This window comes from Zosterops lateralis (assembly GCF_965231275.1).
Source record: "Zosterops lateralis genome assembly, chromosome: 2".
Lineage (NCBI taxonomy): Eukaryota > Metazoa > Chordata > Aves > Passeriformes > Zosteropidae > Zosterops > Zosterops lateralis.
In genome coordinates, this window is record NC_139763.1 from 101,899,894 (window position 1) to 101,918,890 (window position 18,997).

At 40.7% G+C, this 18,997-nt stretch overlaps 1 protein-coding gene across 4 annotated transcripts in view; it reads left to right on the top strand.

The window, feature by feature from the left end:
• The window catches only part of APP (amyloid beta precursor protein), a 192,377-nt gene that overhangs the window by 60,283 nt on the left and 113,097 nt on the right, over positions 1-18,997 (top strand). For all 4 annotated transcript variants that reach the window (XM_083855358.1, XM_083855357.1, XM_083855356.1 and 1 more), the window contains exon 3: positions 11,570-11,699. In XM_083855358.1, the coding sequence (XP_083711484.1) occupies positions 11,570-11,699 (130 nt within the window). The remainder of the gene's footprint in view (positions 1-11,569; positions 11,700-18,997) is intronic.

Sequence of the window (18,997 nt, forward strand, 5' to 3'; positions counted from 1 at the left end):
CTTCTTTCAGTAAGGTTTGTGAAAGTAATTCAGGTAGGTAATTTGATGATTTAAAATATGCATATTGTAGCCCACTTTTATTAATGATTTCTTTGAAATTCTGTGGAGAAGGAAATAGTAAATTTGTGTGTATAGTGATTTTCACAAAGCGGTTAGATTCTTTATTTCATGCCTTCGGAATGGTACACCATCCTTGGGCAGAAACTGCTGGCACAAGATCTGCTTCGTTCCCTGCTAGCCCTTTTTGAAAGGCTTAAGGTGAAATGCAGCAATTCATCTTCATTATGATAATACCCCAGGAAGAAAGCTCAGATGTTGTTTGGCTCTTTTGGGCTTTGTTGTGGGTCTTTTCGGGTTTTTTCCTTGCTTCTTTTCTTCTTTTTCTTCTCATATTTGCTTTTTAAAAAGAATAGTAAGGATTGTTCCTGAAGATCCGCATCAGGTAGCTGAACCTTTATTGCAGTCCCCAGGATGCTGGTGCTGTAGCCAACACAGTTTTGTTTAAGCACCTTTCTTGTGTATTAGTTGTCTTATGTGGATCACTGGCATTTCATATATTGATGTGACTGAGGAGCTCCTGCCAGGACAACACTATGCCTCACCTTTGTCCCATGGACTATGCTGTTGGAGGGATGGCAGCCTGCAGGAAAACCTGGAAAACGAGAGCCAGGCTCTGTTGCTGCTTAAGCTGTCCCATCTTCCTTGATCTGTTGCTACAGTGTCTGAGGCAGCCCTTTGTCATGGATTTGATGCTGGCCAAATGCCAGTGCACCCAGGAAAAAACCACTCTCCTCTACTATAGTTGAGCAGAGGAGGGGGAAAGAAAAGACCAAAGGGGCTCATGAGTTGAGGTAAGGATTGGGAAGAAACACTTTAATGGCAAAACAGCCTTAAAACTTTAAAGGTATAAAGGCCCCCCCCAAAAAAAAGAATTAAAAGATAATAATGAGAACTAAAGTAAAGTTTTAGAACACCTTTTCCCAGCCCTTCTGTCCTTCTCACTTTTTGCGCAGAGAGACAAAACACAGGGTTTTTAGTCAGTTTATCACTTTCAAATTAAAAAAACATCTTTCTTCAGTTTGCTTAGGGAGAGGAATCTCTTTTGCTATGCCATGAGGTCCTTCCCACAGGAGACAGATCTCTGTGAACTTTCCCAACATGGTTCTAATTTTCACGAGTAGCAGTCCCATCCGAACCTGCTGCAATGTGAGTCCCTCCCATGGGAAAATTAGTCTTCCCACCACTGCTTTCTCATGAGCCATTTTGTTCATGGCATAGAGTCTTTCAAGGATGAGCTGTTGCAGTATAAAAGCAAGGGTCCTCCTCCTCCATTTCTGGAAGCAAGAGTTCTCTCTCTCTCTGTTCAAGCCTCTCACCAGATCACAGCTTCTCAACATCCACCTGCTCCAGTGTGAGCACATTTTTCTCATGGGCTGCAGGTGAATTCTGCATCCCCCATGGACTTAATGAATTACAGGGAAACAGTTTGTTTTATTATAGTCCTCACCACGGCTTGCGGAAGAATTTCAGCTCCAACGCTCAGAGCACCTCCTCCTCCCCCTCCCTCCTTTTCTCTGTTCTTAGTGTCACCATGTTGTTCTCTTCACATGTCTTCATTTTTTCCTTTTCTCTGATTCAGAAGAGAATTGGTGTCTTTAGGTTCATTTGTTCTGAAGTTCTATCAATTGAAAAGTTTTTATAGGGTTCTGCAGCACTGAAAAGTTGATCCTGTCCTGTCTCCACACTGGGGAATTGTTTGCCATGTCTCTTGCTGCTGGTCTGTGTTGGCACTGTGTGAGCTGTGCTGGCTGCTGGCTTTACTCAGTGCCTCTCTACACGCGGGGCGCCAAAAAGGAGAAAAGCTGCTGCCAGTGCTTTTGCCCTTCTGTCTGCAGCATCGCTGGTTAAAAGTGGCTAAGCAAATAAAATTCATTGTGAGCAGCGGCTGCTTGGTGCTGCCCTGGTGCGCCGCTCTCAGCCACACAGCCACTTTCAGCCCTGTGGTCTCAGCCATGTGGTTGCTCATACCAATGGGATGGTCCCCCCGTGTCATGATCTCAGCAGCCACTCTGGTCAGGGCCCTGGCTGCCCTGCTAGGAAGGAGCCTGATGGCCCCCTCACTACCCCTCAGAGGACAGGAAGAAAGAGCAATTGCACACCGTTTTTTCCATCTTGACTATGTCATCACGGAGGTGTTGCTAACTTCCTTAATTGGGCCAGCAATGTGCCAATCATCAGAGCCTTTAGGGGTTGGCTCTGCTGGACAGTCTAGAAGTTTTGAGGAGCTTCTCTCCCAGAAGCAGCCTCTGTGGCTTCTTCTCTGCCCACACTGAAAGCCAGATTAACCTATCACAGCCTTAAACAGGGAAGTGGGTGGATAAAATATTGTGTCATGCCTAAATGGGGAGATTTTAATTATTTTTTAAAACTACTTCTGGCTGCTTTTCCCCCTTCCTCCTTCCGCCTCCTTTCTGGGAGGACAGTAATCCTCGTCTTTTGCACACGATATTTTTGAGATAAAAATAGCCTGTTAGCTTGAATCGCTATTATTCTGTCTCACTGCTCAAATACTTAACTTTATTCATGCAGAAATTTAAGTAAAAAGAACAAGCCCAGAAGCAAAAAAAAAAAAAAAAGCTAAAAACCACCAACACCCCAAAACCCAAACTGTCAATTGCTTGTGGTGAGTAGAGTAACAGGCAGATGAGGTTTCAACTCAAGGTGAGTGAAAGTGTGAACAGGCTTGTGGTGACATGACAAAGTGGACTTTGCTGACTCTGTGAATAAAATACTCTGCCTGTGGAGAAGTAGAAGTGCTTGTTGTGCTTAAAATGGACAGGGAAGCAGCTCAGAAGAGACTCTTAAGTCCAGCCATGTTTACTCTGAGGTTTTACAGTATGAAAAGCTGGATATCCTCTGCAATTACCCAAGAGAGGCTTTAAAGAACCTGATGTGGTAAACAGAATATTCTTGGCAGGGCTCAAGTTTTGGTTTGGCTTTCTTACTGCATACAGACATTTGTGCTATAAAGTCAAGAACTTGAAAGGCAGTGAGTAGGATGTGGTTGGCCGTGCAGCCTTATATCTGCTTTCATAGGCTTCTGCCTTCCCCGTGTGCAGAGAAAATGTTAAGAGAAAGCCAGTATGAGTGTTCAGTTTAGGTCTGTAAAATATGGAGCCCAGTGCATGGATTAGGGTTGGGCAGGCTGCCTCATGGCTGGCAGCCTTTCTGAACACTTTAATTACAGAGGAAGTAGCAATCTTGTATGAAATTCCAGAGAAAAGCAGGTTAGGGAATTTTAAGAGAAGAGATCCTGTATGTATGAAGCTTCATATGGGTGAACCAACCCCACTGGTCACTGCACTAAAACCACCTCATGTTTCTACCACTCTGAATACCCAAGGCAATTGGAATGAAATATCAAGATGTTGTAGGTATCCTGCTCACAGAGAAAAGCACTGAGTGTGTGTTGTCATGACTGGGAGTAAAATTGGCATCAATATTTTGATCTCTGGCCCCATCTCCCCCTGATCTGTGGTTAATGCCTAGAAGGTTCATCATCTTCCATCTTGCTCACACATACACTCACATCTGCTTGTTTTGTTTTGCTTTGCCCTCCTTTCCATAGGATAAGATCAGTAAAGAAGGAAACTAGTTGGAGTGTTGAAATGTTTTCTGACTTTGCATGCCTAGAGAAAATAGGAAGACTAAAGAAAAGAGGACAGCATTTGGGTCTTAGCATTGAACTTAAGAGTCACTGAGTGGGCAGAGAGATTGGAAACGAGCACTAACAGAATGCCAGGATGAGTGGGTTGGAGAGGCAAGAGTTGGGGTGAAAGGAGTTAAAATAGTGGGTGAGTTTTGTGGCAGGAAACTCTTGAAGAGCAACTCTGTGTGTAACAGTGAAGCAGTTAAGATGTTGGAAAGAAGGGTGATTTATTAGATGGGCTTAAAGAAATAGTTATGAGAGCAGTATGTGAAACTCCTAGGTGAGGCTGAGGGTTGACTCCAACAGCTAGTGAGGCTGGAGCTATTAAACATGAAAGGATGTTATGGATGGGTGCAAGAGGATGTGGCTGAAGATAAGAAGCAGTGTGTCTCTGGAAATTTGTCCTCAGGATTTAATTAATACAAAAAATTCCCTGGCTGATTCAGAAGACATTCAGCCTGGGATTATTTATTTATGCTAAGTAATTAATTGGGTTTGGGTTTCAGTTTAGGAATTGATTACTGTTAAACTTTTTCTTTTAAACTGTTGAGTTCAAAGGGTATATGCATACACTCTTCCCAGTGGCTGCTGGAAATTAGTGCAAATACTGTTATGCTGATTAACTTGCAGTGGTAGATGCCTGGAACTTGTGGGACAAGGGCAGAACTGTTCCTTCTTGGTTGTCTTGCTATTTCTCATGTTGGCTCATGACAGAGAATTCCAAAACTGCCCCAGTGCTGCTAATGTTGTGCATGACTGTCATAATTCACTTTAAGCAAGTGAAGGCTTTGCTTGGGTTACAGAGAGTGACAGGAAAAGTTAGGATGTCAGCTTCAGCTAGCCCTGTGGCCTTGCTTTTGTGTGTAGAAGGGCCTGATGGCTGAGAAAGCCAGGAGCAAGTGGTCAGACATAGCAGGACACAGCTGAAGCCACAGAGACGTGGCAGAGAGGGAAAGGTGTTCTGCTGGTGATGGGAGTGCTCTGGATTGGAGGGGTGATGGTTCCTGGGCAGAGGGCTGCCACAGGGAAAGCCATGGAGTTACTGTAAACAAAGGTAGAATAGTTGTTGTAAAACACAGTAATAAACTAGGATATTTTTCATGAGACATTAGTAATTTTTATTCTGCATGTAGCTGTCTATTTTTTAGACACAGACAGCAAGACTGAGAACAGAACATTTCTTTTAGGGTTGATGGTGCTTCTGCCATGGCTACTTGTGTGAATCCACTCTGGCTGCAGCTAATTTGTGACTCTGCATTTTTGCTGCTTCCTAACTTGTGGGTTGGAAAGTTTGCAGAGACACTGTATATGGACATACAGAAATAATTTTCCTATCCTTCCTCTTCATGGATATGCCAAACAGTTGGAAATTAATGTAGCACGTCTGCTTGTTGCTACTCTTCAACACATCAATGCAAAATTCTAGGAATCAGAAACCTTATAGATTCTATATATGCTTTAGAAAGGAATAGAAGTAGTTTTTGATCCAACCATAGTTCGGCCATCTAGAATTGAAAGCTTGTTCTCATAGTCTGAAGCATTGTTTAGTTATCCTTCAGATGCCATTGCTGTCAAAAGATCTTTTCCACAAGCAATTTTAAGCCCCTGGTCTTTCTAAATGCTGGTTATTAAATGTGTGTATACTTTTGTGCTTGTAGTAACTGTTTGCAGATTACTTCACTGAAGTGATAAAACCTTTCTTTGTCCATTCAAAGCACAGAGATAAATAGTTACCTGTGTCATCAGTGATTTTTGTTTACAATTTTAAAAAGCAGACTGTATGATAATTTCTGTGAATGGTTCTTTCTATTAAAGTAACATTGATATTGTAAGAATAGAATATTCAACACATGAAGTTGCAGTGTTCAGATAAGAGTAAACTTGTCCATACATCAGTTTGTTTGGTTGTTTGTTTCCTTTTAGAGGAAAGCTGTAGGAGGATAGGAGGCAAGGAAAGTCTGGATGTAATCAATCTTTATCCTACTTTGAGTAATCTTCCCTATATGTAAATCAAAGTATTCCAATTATTCAAGTTGCTAAAGATGCAACTGCTAAAAAACACCCTTATTTTTGTTCTATTTACAGCTATAATTTCTTCTTCTTTTATCTGTATGAATATTCCTTTCTTCTAAAGTAAGCATTTCTGTAGTCACTCTTGGATTTAGTTTTTAATGTCGATAATCACTGACTGACTACCTGAGGTGGAGTTCAAGCAGAATTCCAGCTCATAAATTTCTGTCAGTTACAGGGTGTGTCAGCACGAGTTGTTTGGTGGTATTGCTGCAGAGAGTCTGGGCACTGTGCTTTCTGAGGGTCTGAGTAGCCTTTTCTCCTCGTGCCAGTAGAGAATTGAATATTACATTTTAATTCAGTCTGACTTAAAAGTCTTGCTGCGCCAGATGCTGAAGCTTAGGGTAAATGAAAGATTTAAAAGCCACAAATGTATAATCTCATTTAAGCCAGGATATCATGAGTAGGTACAGAAAACAACTGAAGGATGTAGGAGACAATAGAAGGAAACAACGAGAAGAAAATATATATACACCAGACTGGCAATTAAATGAATACCTATCTCTGATTTAGAGCAGTCAGAATTCAAATTGATGTGGGATGCAGTGTGGAGAAGAATATTAAGGTGTTTAAATTTAAAAAATGGCAAATAATTGCATGTTTATTTTGTACCTTAATTTTAAAGATTTTTTTCTTGCCTCTTGCCAGGTTGTCTAGCATTTCAAACAGTTGCTGAAGATGTATACCAATTCTTGATTATGTTTTACTTTCTCTTAAGATACTGGTTTTCTTTATTTTTTTCTCCCATTAAATTCATGTTAAGGTGTAACATCACCCTGTATTTCACCAGGGGCGCACATACATGTATTTATGTCAAGTCTGTTCATGTGTGTTTCATTTTACCGTTTCCATGGATGAATTAGGTATGAATTAGGAATTCATACCATTTGTTACTCTGAATCTTGTTCTCTTCTCTATGGTGATTCTGCTTTTGGAATATACAGGTGTGTTGGTTTAGCAAAGATAGTGAGGAGCAATTGGTGATTTCCTTTGAACAGACAACCAAAATAGCCAATTGCATGCAGGTGTACATACACCTCTGAGTCACACCGCCATAAAAAGCTGGAAGGGAGCCTGGAGTCTCTCTCTTTTTATCTGCCCTCACAGGAGGTGAGGCAGTCCTGGCTCTACTTTGGGGGGCCAGTACTGCCTGCCCAGCCCGGTGAATCCTGGGCTGTGAGAGGGGATGAGGATATGCCCCGTCTCAGACTGGGTCAGTTTTTAGCAGCTGTAAAACACCCTGCTGCTCCCCCTGGGGGTGGGGATTTGATTATGTAATAAAAACTGGAGATATAAATTGAAATAGCTTCACTAATCTCGTAATCATCAGCTAACCTTGAAAACCTTTTAACATTTTATTTGAAAATATGATAAAAACAATATTCTGAATAGCCAAAGTTACTCTAGAAGATGAGGGACATAATGAATAATATCAATAGGTAAAATACTAAGCTTTCGAATTTAAACATCTTTTGATATAAGAGATGACTGCCTCATGATTACACTCAAGTACTACTTCAAGATTGAACCAAGATGTGCTGAGCATGTGTGACTGGATGGAGAAACTTATTTATATATTCATGTATCAGAGATTGATTTAAAAATCCAAAAAGTATCTCTCGTAAAGATTTCAGTTGCATAAAATGCTCCTATTTGAGTGCTGACAGAGTTTGTCCAGAAAGGCTCTGGAGTCTCCACTCCTGGAGATACTCAAAAGCCATCTGGATATAGTCCTGGGCAGTCAGCTCTGGGTGGGCCTCCTTGAGCAGGGAGATTGGACTGGTGACCCCTAGAGCTCCCTTCCAATCTTAACAAGTCTGTAATTCCATAGGGATCAAGGCAATCCTCAGAGATGGCTAGAGGAGATGTTTGGGGATGCACCCTCCTGCACTAACAATGCAGAGAGGTCTCTTGGCTGCTCTTCCTTATGCCAGCAGGAGAGGCAGCTATGATGGAGGAGGCCAGGCTGCTTCTTTGCTTTAGTGTTGTCCTCTGCCATAGTGTGTTTGGTTTTCTCAGGTTTGTTTCAAAATAGTTTCTGATCTCCACTTGGGTAACATGTATCCAGCCAGTGGTATCATCATTTTCTTAGGTAGACAAATGCTTATCTTGAGTTTGAAGGAACCCACAGGGGTCAGCGAAGTCCAACTCTTGGTCCTGTACATAATAGTCCCAACAATGCCACCACATGCCCACATGCCTGACAGCATTGTCCAAACAGTTCTTGAATTCTTGTGAGGTTTGGTGCTGTGACCACTCCCTGGGGGAGCGTGTTCCAGTGCCCAGCTACCATCTGAGTGAAGAATCTTTTCCCAATACCCGACCTAAACCTTCCTTGACTCAGTTTCATGCTGTTCCTATTGGTCAGAGAAAAGACATGAGTGCTAGTCCCACTATGCCCCCTTTTTAATTCCTTTAATTGGGAATGAAAAATATTTTCCCCAATTTGAGTTTCTCTTGCCTGTGACAGGCATCTCTACCCAAAAGCTTTCTAATCCCATTTTCTCCCCTTCTTTTATTAAGGACATCTACGTTTTAGTCCTTAATCTATGTGACATCAAAGCTGGTAGTGGTAAACATGAGTTTTAGCAAGATTATATTAAATTCTCAATAGTGTGGGTGGCTTTTAATATATTTTTTCTGCAGTTAGTATATAAGGAGACTTGGTAATGAAAATGGAAGTAAATGAAGATGTAACTGTAACTCTTGATTGCCAGTTAAATTTTCTAGATTACATTGATCTCTTTTTTCTCCACTGTTTCTTTTAAGATGAATTAAAGGAACTTCTCCACGGCAACTTACAATAATGTTGAAAGTTTGGTTATCTTGCAGCTTCCTAGCACTGCTTGCACTGACACTGTAGAAAGCAGGGTAGCTCATTAGGGACACTGTAAATAAATACGAGGCCCGTTTTTCTGTGCCACTAAATAGGTCCCACTTCAATTCCGAGCAAATACATTATATAAGTCTAGTGGGGGGAACTCTCCTTGGCACATACACTGGCATTAACCTATTGATAATGAAATTCAAAGCCTGTTTTCTCTCTGAAAAGGTGAACTGAGCTTTGTGTGAGCTGTCAGTGGAAATTAGGAGTTTAGTAATTGATGTAGTGACAGAAGAAGAGGCTTCTTTGTATTTCTTTGTCCTTGTGTACTTTTGAAAAATACTGCTGACTGCTTAATATTTGGTCCACTTTACTAGCCAGCAGTTAAAATGATGGATTTGGGTAATAGTAAAAATAAAAATAATATATGAACTTGTTTTTCCCACTAATATTATTCTTTCAACGAAGACCTACAGTAATAATGTTCTCTTACTCTTTAGAAATTCATCTTGGGAAAGGAACTAAGTGTATCTTACTTCTTGTGGATCAGAATCCTATTTTCTGTCACTTTAAATCTATGTACACTTTCATGTGGGTAAATAATGGCTTTGAGGTTTTTTTGTCTTAATTTCATTTTTTAAACATTCCAGTCTATGCATTTTGAAATTTCCTTAGTTGTCTTCATTTAAAGCATTTATTTCCTCTGCTGATGATAAGTGACACTTAATCCTGGGCAATGTTAACTGTCCCAGATGAGAACATGTCAGTTGGCACTGATACATGAAGCACATGGCTTGTGACAGCACCCAGTATTATTCAACCACGGGTTGTAATTACACGAGTGTGACACTTGCGGAAGTATGAACTGGCAGAGTTCAGCATTACAATGCTAAAGTAAGCACCCGAAGAAAATCAAATCTTCCTGTTGCATCATGCATGTTTGCTCTTGAGGCAGCTATGGAGCTTCGCAGGGTAATATTTACACAGCAGTTAAAGTGTGAAGTTTCCTGCTAATCCATTTTGGCAGTGCTGTTACAGGGATCATGAGCATGTGCAAGAGCTTTCCTTGAACCTGCTGTTTCAGAGCAGAATTCAGTATCTGAAGCACTGATGGAGCAGGGGGAGCACCAAGTTCCTCTGGAGTCACTTCCGGCAAGCAGCATGAAAGTGGTCATCTGTATTGTAATGTGGATGATGACCATCAGCCTTGGCCACCTGCTGACAAAAGAAAGAAAATAAAGCTTCAGTCTTCTGAGTGTAGGACACTTTCACACTTTTCAGTTCTATGGGCTATGGGCTTTCTTGAGGTCACTGTATCTTGTATGTTGGGTTAACATCCCACGCTGCACCTTCAGCCTCTATACTTCTTCATCCATCAGCTGTAGTGAGGTGAGGGTGCTGTTGAAACTGGCAGAGATCTGACAGATGGATTCTATGAAGTATTTGCACAAGGAAAGAAGTATCTGATTAATAAATTATATTTTGGAATAGAAGGCAGGGTTGACATTCAAGCTCTTTAGCTTAAAGTGCATTGTTTAGGCAGTGTTTCTTTCTGTAGTCATTTTCGTGGCGTTGTTATTGTATCTGCCCTTGTTTTATGCATTAAGCTGTTAATACAGTTCAATTTTAAAATTGTAATGGCCCCTTCATGTCTCTTAATTAAAGTAAGAAATTATTTCCAGTTATTTCCTGTTATGCTTTGATTGCTTTCTGGTTGTTCCCATGTGTATCGAGCAGGCCACATTAATTTAAAGACTACTGATCTCAAATCTGAAAAGGCCGTACTGTCATTTATTAATGTCTTTTAAAGTTTAGGACTTTAGCTCAAGCTGCTTGCTTCATTATTGCCATGGTTATATTTTAAACCTTTAGTTTGGGGAGTGCCAGGAGGCACTGCCTCTCAGATGTCATGACCTCAGTGGAGATCCATGATTGAGACAAATCTTTTTTTCCTGAGGCGGGACTGTCAGGATTCTTAGAATACTTTTCCAAGCACCAGTTTTGGACTCTCAGAATTCACTCCATCTTAATTCAGTTTTCTTTTTTTTGAGATTATGTTACTTTTCTGAAGGATGTTTTTGGACCACCTCCAGTTACTTCAGACTTGTTCCTATTTCTGTTTCACTTTTCCATTGGTAGATATGAGTAGACAGTACTTTTCAGGGCACTTAAATCCTCATATCTCACACATCTGGAAATTGGTAAGGATTGCTTGAGGAAAGGCAAAGGAAAATTAGTACTTTCTGAGTTTCATGTTAGGGCTATTATATTGCCAGGAAAAATGTAAAGTGAGAGCTATAGGCTGTGTTAGCATAGAAAAGGGGGGTGGGATAAAGGTACAGAGGGGGATGAAAAGCCAATGTTGTGGTTTGTCAATAAATTAATCAGCAAATTTGCTGGTGTGATGATCGTGGGTGTAGAAGTGTATTGCAGTATTAAAGGAGATAGAATTTTGATCTCAGCAATTTAGAAATCGGTAATGTAAACCTAAATATGAATAACTGTTTCAACAGACTTTTAGTACTAGGCATACTGCAGCAGGCAAGAATTATGAGGTTTGTTATAATGGTTGAGGTGAACATAAAGGCGTGCAATTAAGTTTAGTTGTATGGAAAATATGCCCTGCATATGGAGTTTTGCAGTAGCCTAGACATGGAGAAGAAGGTATTTAACCTTGATTAGTTGATATTTACCTTAGTCAAATATAACTGGGCAAGTTATAATTTTGAGAGTCAGTTATTGCCACCATAATTTTTCTGAATTGGCAGCCACGTGTTTTTCCTGATGAACAGGCACACCACCAGCTTTCCAGATATGTGCACACAGTCATACCATGACATAAATATTTTACTTGACAGAAGAGGGAGAAGAGGGAAGATGAGTATTGTGTTGTTACAAACGTGTTTCAGTGACCCACAGTACATACTTGTGATAACATTTGTCTTTTTCTATACTTTCAATGCTAGGTGTACCCTGAATTGCAAATCACCAATGTTGTTGAAGCCAACCAGCCGGTTACGATACAGAACTGGTGCAAGAGGGGATGGAAGCAGTGCAATGGTCACCCGCACATTGTGGTTCCCTACAGATGTCTGGGTGAGTAGCTCAGTTTTAATCTGTTTTTTTCCTGCTTTATTTTTTTCAGTCTCTTCATAAAAAAAATAACCTACATAAATATCTTCTGTACCTCAGTATTATTGTCTTTTCTGAAGAGAGTTTTGTCCAGTTCTTCAGTCCTTTGAAACTGCATTATTTAGAAAGAAAGTACTCATTTATACTACTTTATAAATTCCTCCATTTCATCCTGCAACTTTATTTTTGTAGCAGTTGCTTGCTGTTCTCTCCTGTGTTCTTGGTGCTTTGAATCAATTAAGAGGGAGACTTGGGCCCTCATTTTTTTTTAACCTTGACTTTTGTCTGCATTAGAAAATGGAATTGTTAATTTGCCATTTTCATTAACATTCTGGGCAAGACATTTTCTTGATAGTATTCTATATTTAAGTATGTTGCTTTACCACTGCCATTTGAATTGTGATAAATGCTAGAGTTGGAACTTCCTTTTCTAGTAAGCTAGGATAGCTAAAAGGCATGGAAACCAACCAATCAGACCAGTTATTCCATGAAACAAATAATGAAAGAAGTTTATTAAAAATATACGATGTTTCTAGAATTTTTGTTCATTTGTGTATAGTAGGTAAAAGGGCACAATCTGCCCTTAGCAAAGCTGGGACTGAAGGGTAACTAACAGAAATGCTACCAGTGTGGTCAAAAGTGCTAAAACAACAGGTATATAAAATCTGTGCTAAATATCAGGGAAATGTTTTTGTTTGGTAAAGTGTCTAGATCTGATGTTTGTTTGTGTAGATATAAAATAAGTGTTTCTAAACCTGCAGTGTATCATTGTTGATGCTACTGAGGTTCTGCAGGACTAGTTTATTCTGAGCAAAAATCCTCAAGGAGAACCCAAATTCAGGACTTTTGGTGAGGACAAAAACCTGCCTCTGCTGTGGATTTAACTCCACACTCTGAGGGTCCAGCCTTGCAGAAAAATGGCTGTAATAATTAGCGAGACTGCTCCTCGAAGATGTTTTGTAAATCAGAAGGTTTAATAAAGTAAAAGTAACAAAGTAAACAAAACGTTGCAGAAAACTAGTAATAAAGCTGTGCATAGGCACCTGAGAAACCTCAGGACACCCTGCTGAGACATCTCAAAAACCCTTTACTTTCTTTTGTATTCTTTCTTAAGTACTAAATGTTTCAGGAGGGATAACCTGGCTAACAGCCAACAGAGAGGGATACAGGGTTTGAAGAACTGTGACAAGATCCAATAGGTGTTTCTTTCTTGGCACTGAGCCAGTCGTCAGGAGGGTATGGAAGAATCTAGGTAAACTTCCTAGTATGTCAGAGGTAAACTGAAACTCTTTCCCTATTTGGAAGCAACCTGCTGGAGGTATGGGGATTGCATTACTGCACTCTAGGAATTACAGATTCTGACTGTGGGAAGGAACCTGCTGGTTTTTGTGTTTTTCCAGACTTCTGCGTGAGTTGAGTTGGTTGATTCCAGGACAAGCTTTAATGCTAAAAGGGACATGCTGTTTTAGCCATTTGTTGCCGTGTTTTCTTTAGTTTTTTATAGCGAGGATAGAAACATCAACTTGTAGTATTAATATATGTGTAAATCCAGATAAGCAATTTGATAGAGATGAGGCAGAGCTGCAGTCTCACCTAGAACTAGTGGAACTGTAAAAACTAATTATTTGTTTTATTGTCACCCCAAGCAAAGCTCTGAATTAAGAAAAGAGAACTCTTAGGCTCAGGACTCTCTGTGTGTACACAGCTTTGGTCAGTGCCCTGGAGGTCTTACAACCTAATTTAAGCTAAAAGAGCAAATGACTATAAATTGGATATGAATATATTTATTCTGCAAATTATAAGGAAATATCTGCAAGCATAAGGAGCTCCAACAGTCTTCTGGTAAAGGAGTAAGAAACCTAATTATGTGGAAGGAAGTCCATAAATTTATGGACAGGACTATATGCAGTTCCCTGCAGGAGTGAGGAACTGGACTTGGACTTTTAAGGTGCCTTCTCTGAATTGGAGTTTTGAAAGAAAAATCATTGAAAGTTGAATGGTTGCTATCTTTGGTAGCAAGGTTTGGATGCAAAAATTTTAAAGATGCTTAAGCACTTCATTCCCATTAGCCCATAGCCCTTAATTTTTATTTTAAAATCCCCACATATGCTATTTTTTTTCTCTGATTTTGTTGTAATTGAGGTTTATGTAGTTGTATCTGACACATTGTGTTTGTTATCCTTTTCGTATAGGAATATTAATCTTTTGACCCTGACCAGAATAAACCTTAGATACTGTTGTTCCCAAGGGTCTACTGGGGAGGTAGGTGGCCACATAATTACTTCCTCTGGAGGAAAAATTGTGACAGTGGCCATAATCCGTAATTTCTGCATCAACCAGCCCTCTGCTTGTGATGTACTGTATCTGTCTTGGAATACTTTTTCTTAAATCATGTTTTTGTACAGAACTAAGGAGTCCAGAGAGCTTTTAATTTTTTTTTTTCTCTTCTTGTAGTACTTCTTCAGTATTTAAAGATAATTTTTCTAAAAGTTGCATCTTGCCTGTCAGCTCTGTGTGTGCCTCAGCTGTTCTTAGTGTGGTAGCTGTTAGGGGACATTGCCAGAAGTTGGGCATTGCCAGTGCCCATTCCTCAGTAAATTTAGTGCAGATAGACCCTTGCCCTAGACCACTGTTAAATCCATCTGGTAAGAATTAAGATACCAACAGAAAGTTTGTCAGTGGGCAGCTGATTGCAAGGTTGAGTCTTAATTTTGCATTGCTCTGAGGATCACTTAAAGTATCTTGAGTCAGCTCAGTTATTTCTTCCATCTTGACATTATTTTTCACAGTTGAGAAACAGCGAGTGACAGAAATCTGGTTGCTTTCAGGCTAGAGCATCTTTGCAGAGTCTGTTTGTATCATAATCCTCAGCCAAGGCTTTCAAACGTGTAGAGCCCATTTCACTACAGCCCTTGCCTGCTACAGGAGTTTCTTTTTTCTCTTTGAGACTTGTGGAGGGTGGTGCTTTCAGCTGTTACTTGTAGCAGCATACTTCAGTAACATCCATCAGATTTACTAGATTATACAGATTCATATTTTCTTAAGAGAATACAACTAAAATATAAAAACTAGTTTAAACAAGGCAAAATGAAAGCCCCTTATTTGAGTCAACCATGTGTCTTTGCATTGATCACAGAAACATTCCCTAAAAATGATCTAATTGGATCTAAATCTTAAATAATTAAATTTTGTCATTTGAGTGAGGACTGTGGTGCTTGACATGAGCCACAAATGTGTTTGAGCACAAAGCAAAGATGAAGAGCAGTGAGATGTGCTGGTGGAAGAGTGAAGATCTGGAGAACTCTCTTCTCCTGGTCTGAGGTGTGCCCCCCTCATGCCTGCACCACTTGCTGTGTGGCACAGATTGCAAGATTACAGCAGACAGTGCCAAGAAACCAATTATTTCTTCTTTGCTTTACAGAAACTAGTTTTTAGGAATATAACAGGGCCACCAGCCTGGCTGTGTAAGTGTTGGTGGGATCTCTGCCAGTGGCCACAGCAGGAGGACAGGATTTCTGCCGGTGTTGGGGCAGTATGGACAATAATAATTTCTAGTTTGCACTTTCTCATCTCTTCACTGCTTGTCTGAGGAAAAGCAGCTGGTGAATTTGTGCAGTATGGCCAGTGAAATGAAGTAATTCACTCCATGTTCCTTGCTGGTTGTGGGAGCAAGCAGCCTTGTCCCAGAGATGTGATTCTTTGAATACCTTGGATAAATATGTGACTGTGCGTTTCTGAATAGATGACATTTCATTTTCTGTTGGTGAAATACATCCTGAACCCTGGATAGAGAGGAGAAGTTATCTGGGGGTTTGTGGATCATTATGTGGGCATGGCAGACAGGATCTGGCAAGGTGTGGCAAAGGGAGACTTGCAGGAGATTAACTGTGCTGTGTGAAGTGCCTGTTCAGGAGTGGCTCTGCCTCATTATCCTATTAATGTATGCTGCTAAGCACTGCATTCACAGTGTGGTGAAGATCCAGATGTGTTGGAATCTCATTATGTATACAGCCTTTGTCAATCAGAATGTGATTACTTGGAGTCATTTGTTCATAAAGAAGTAGATCAGGTTATACGAAAAGTACATTTTGCTGTTTGGTTATGTAGTGAAAAACTGTGTAGCCCTGGTTTCATGCCTGATAGTTTTGGTTTTCTGAAATTCTTCTCCCAGAGAATTTTCTGTAAATAAGAGACATGTTTTTGTAAACTGTACCCGTGTTATTCATTCCTTTTCCTAGGAGGGACTTCTTCTTGATGTCCCTCTGGTCTGACCAATGTGATTGAAGAAGTTTGCCTTTTTGTCACCAATCAAATTGGTCTGTGTAAAATAGTATATAAGGGAGGCACATCCCAAAAATAAAGGAGTCATTTCAGCCTTCTGAAGCTCAGAGTCTGTTGTTGTGGTGTAAAACAGTGTCAGAACTGTCTTCTGTTTCTGGTTTTAACAAAAACATCTTTGAAAGTATTTATTAACTTGTCATGTTTTATTACTCTGGCAGTTTGTGAAGTTGTTGATTTCAGGATTGTTGATGTGCTGTGTGCACTTGTTGATGTGTCTTGGTTTGAAAGACAGTTTGGAAGACAGTCTGCCAAGAAAGATGGGAAGCTCCCTTGGACTATGAACCCCTTCTCTCCAAACTATTATAAACTTTGAAATTACAGGGCATTGAGGCAAAGATGTGGGAGAAGGAATAGCAGTTCTTTACTTACATATATATATATATATATGTAACAAAGCAAACAAACAGCAGCAACAACAAAGGACAGAAAATCAGTAACAGCCTTCTTTAGGCGGTCTAGCCCTTTCCCCTTTGGTGCAGTTCTGGTCACGGCCGGCAGGGGCGCTGGTGGCTCCCGGCTGGGCGGGGCAGGTGCGATGATTCCCCTGTGTCTGCAGGGGGCGCAGTGACATGAGCTTGGCTGTCCCTCCATGTGGGGATGGCAGGGGGGCTGGCAGGAGAGATAGAAAAGAGGCTTCCTTTACAAACTCAGGTCAGCAAGCCAATCCCAGTGCCCTTCCAGACGGTGAAGTGGGCTGTAGGAGGAGCCTCAGAGCAGTGGCTGGAATGGCAGAGATGGGCACACCTGGGTGACAAAATGTATAAGAAACATCACAGCCCTGGCAGGAGCCCTGGGGTGTCCCCTTGGATACCTGATATTGAGTTAAAGTGTTGCAACAAATTTTGGGGCAGCAGCAGAAGACAGTGGGGCTGGGCAGCAGCAGCTGGGTTTCTGCAACCAGTCCCGCAAGCAGCCGGGAAAGTTGCCCTCTGGGAAGGTGTGAAAAATGTGGTTTACTTTTTATTAAAATTTTTAAAGTTTTAAAAAGATAATAAGAGACATAAAAAGCAAAAGGTTACAGATATCTGGATGCCTGGCATTCTGCCAAAATGCACCCCTTGCTAACAAAGGATTTTCCCTTAAAAGGAAGTCTTATTTCTGTAGAAGTTCTGGTGAAGCACAGTCTTGGGGAAGTACTGCTGCATGCTCTTCTGCATACACCTTATGCTCTTTTGTGGTGCAGTGTTGACCTACTTTTGACCACTTGAGCTAAAATGTTTTCTGAACTGAGACAGACATTATCATGCTTATGTGGCTTCCTCTGCCATATCTATGGGTGCTTGCCATCAGACTAGTTACTCCTTTCCCTTCTAACCGGTTTCTCTCCTGCCTTTCTGTATCTCTGAGGGTGCCGCCCCTGTCTGGCTCTTCTTACAGAGGCATTGCTCCAGATTTTCCAGCCTTGCTCTGTTCTTTGGCTCACTAGATGCTACTGTCTTGGCCGTCACCATTCCATTCAAGTCTCCCAGACAATGATGTTTCTTCACCTCTCCTTTCCTTCTGAGTAATCCTCTTCTTGCCTTGACATCTGCCTTTTCTTACCACGTTCCCTTGTTCCTGTCAGCATTTGCTATCCAAGCCAGGGCTTTTTGTGTCCACTTCCCAGCTCTTCTTCAGCTCTGCCATGCATCTTATGTCATCTTATTTCCCACCTCACTTGGTGCTACCTGAGCAAGCAGATGAGGACTTTGTGATCATTCCTGGAAGTGATGAGATCAGTCTGTTTCAGCATGATAGCAAAGGAGCTCTGTTCTAGTTTCAGCAGGGACAGAATTAGCTAGCACAGTGATGTGTTTAGGATTTAGGGTGAGAATAATGTTAACACACTGATGATTTCGTTGTTGCTGAGCAGTATTTGCAATCAGTGAAGGAGTTTTCTGCTTCTCACCCCACCAGTGAGGAGCTGGGCAGAAACAGCAAAGGCATGTTATAAATGCATATTATAAAGTTGGCTTTTTGCAAGTATTGAAATGAATGCTGTATGTTTAATGTAGAAAGTTTTACTGTTTTTTCTTTTTACCAGTCTTAGAAATGTGATGAATGCATGCTTTCTTTTTGAGTTGTAAAACCTTTTTTGTAAAACCAGTCAAACCAGTTAACCAAACTGAATCAAACCCTCACCAGAAGATAAGGGGAGGGAGTCTTTCTGTGTTCTTGAATTAATAGATCAAGATAACAGTGAGCCAAAAGCTGCAGAAAACGAATTCATTGATCTCCTGGTATCAGAAGAATAAAACGTGAAGAAGACCACCAGACTGCCAGCGAAAACTTTAAAATGTTGATTTGGTACAATGGGACGAGTTTTGGAGAAAGAGGGGGCCAAAAACCCAAGGGAACACCTGAACTCCAAGGAACGTTCTAAAACGCATATGTAAAAGGTTAATCCTTAAAAGCAAGGAACTTGAAGGAGTAGATGTGCTTTTCTAGTGAGGCACCCCAGCTGGAAAAACTTCTTGCTTTTCTATTTGCTAATTGTCTTCTTTTTTTTATTTTTTATTAAACTTACAAATTCTTCTAAGAAAGTGAACCTTGTTTTTCACGTGCAGCTGACCCCAGTAACCAAAGGGATATTCCATGCCATATCCTGGAATACTCAATATGTAAACCTGGGGCAAAGCTGGCCATGGACTCTGCTCAGGAGCTGTCTGGGCATTGGTCATGGGTGGTCAGTACAAGCTTCTTTTGTAGTACAATATACTACTATTATACTGCAATAATTCTACTAGTATTTTTTTATTTGTAGTAATAGTAATAGTAGTAGTAGTATTTCTCCTCACTTCCATTTCTATCCTGTTAGGGTGTCTTTATGTCTTATTTCCCCCTCCAGTTCTCTCCCTCATTCCATGGAGAGGGAGATGATGCAGGGAATGAGTGAGCAAGAAGCCATGTTGGAGTTTAGCTGCCTGCCAATAACAAGAATT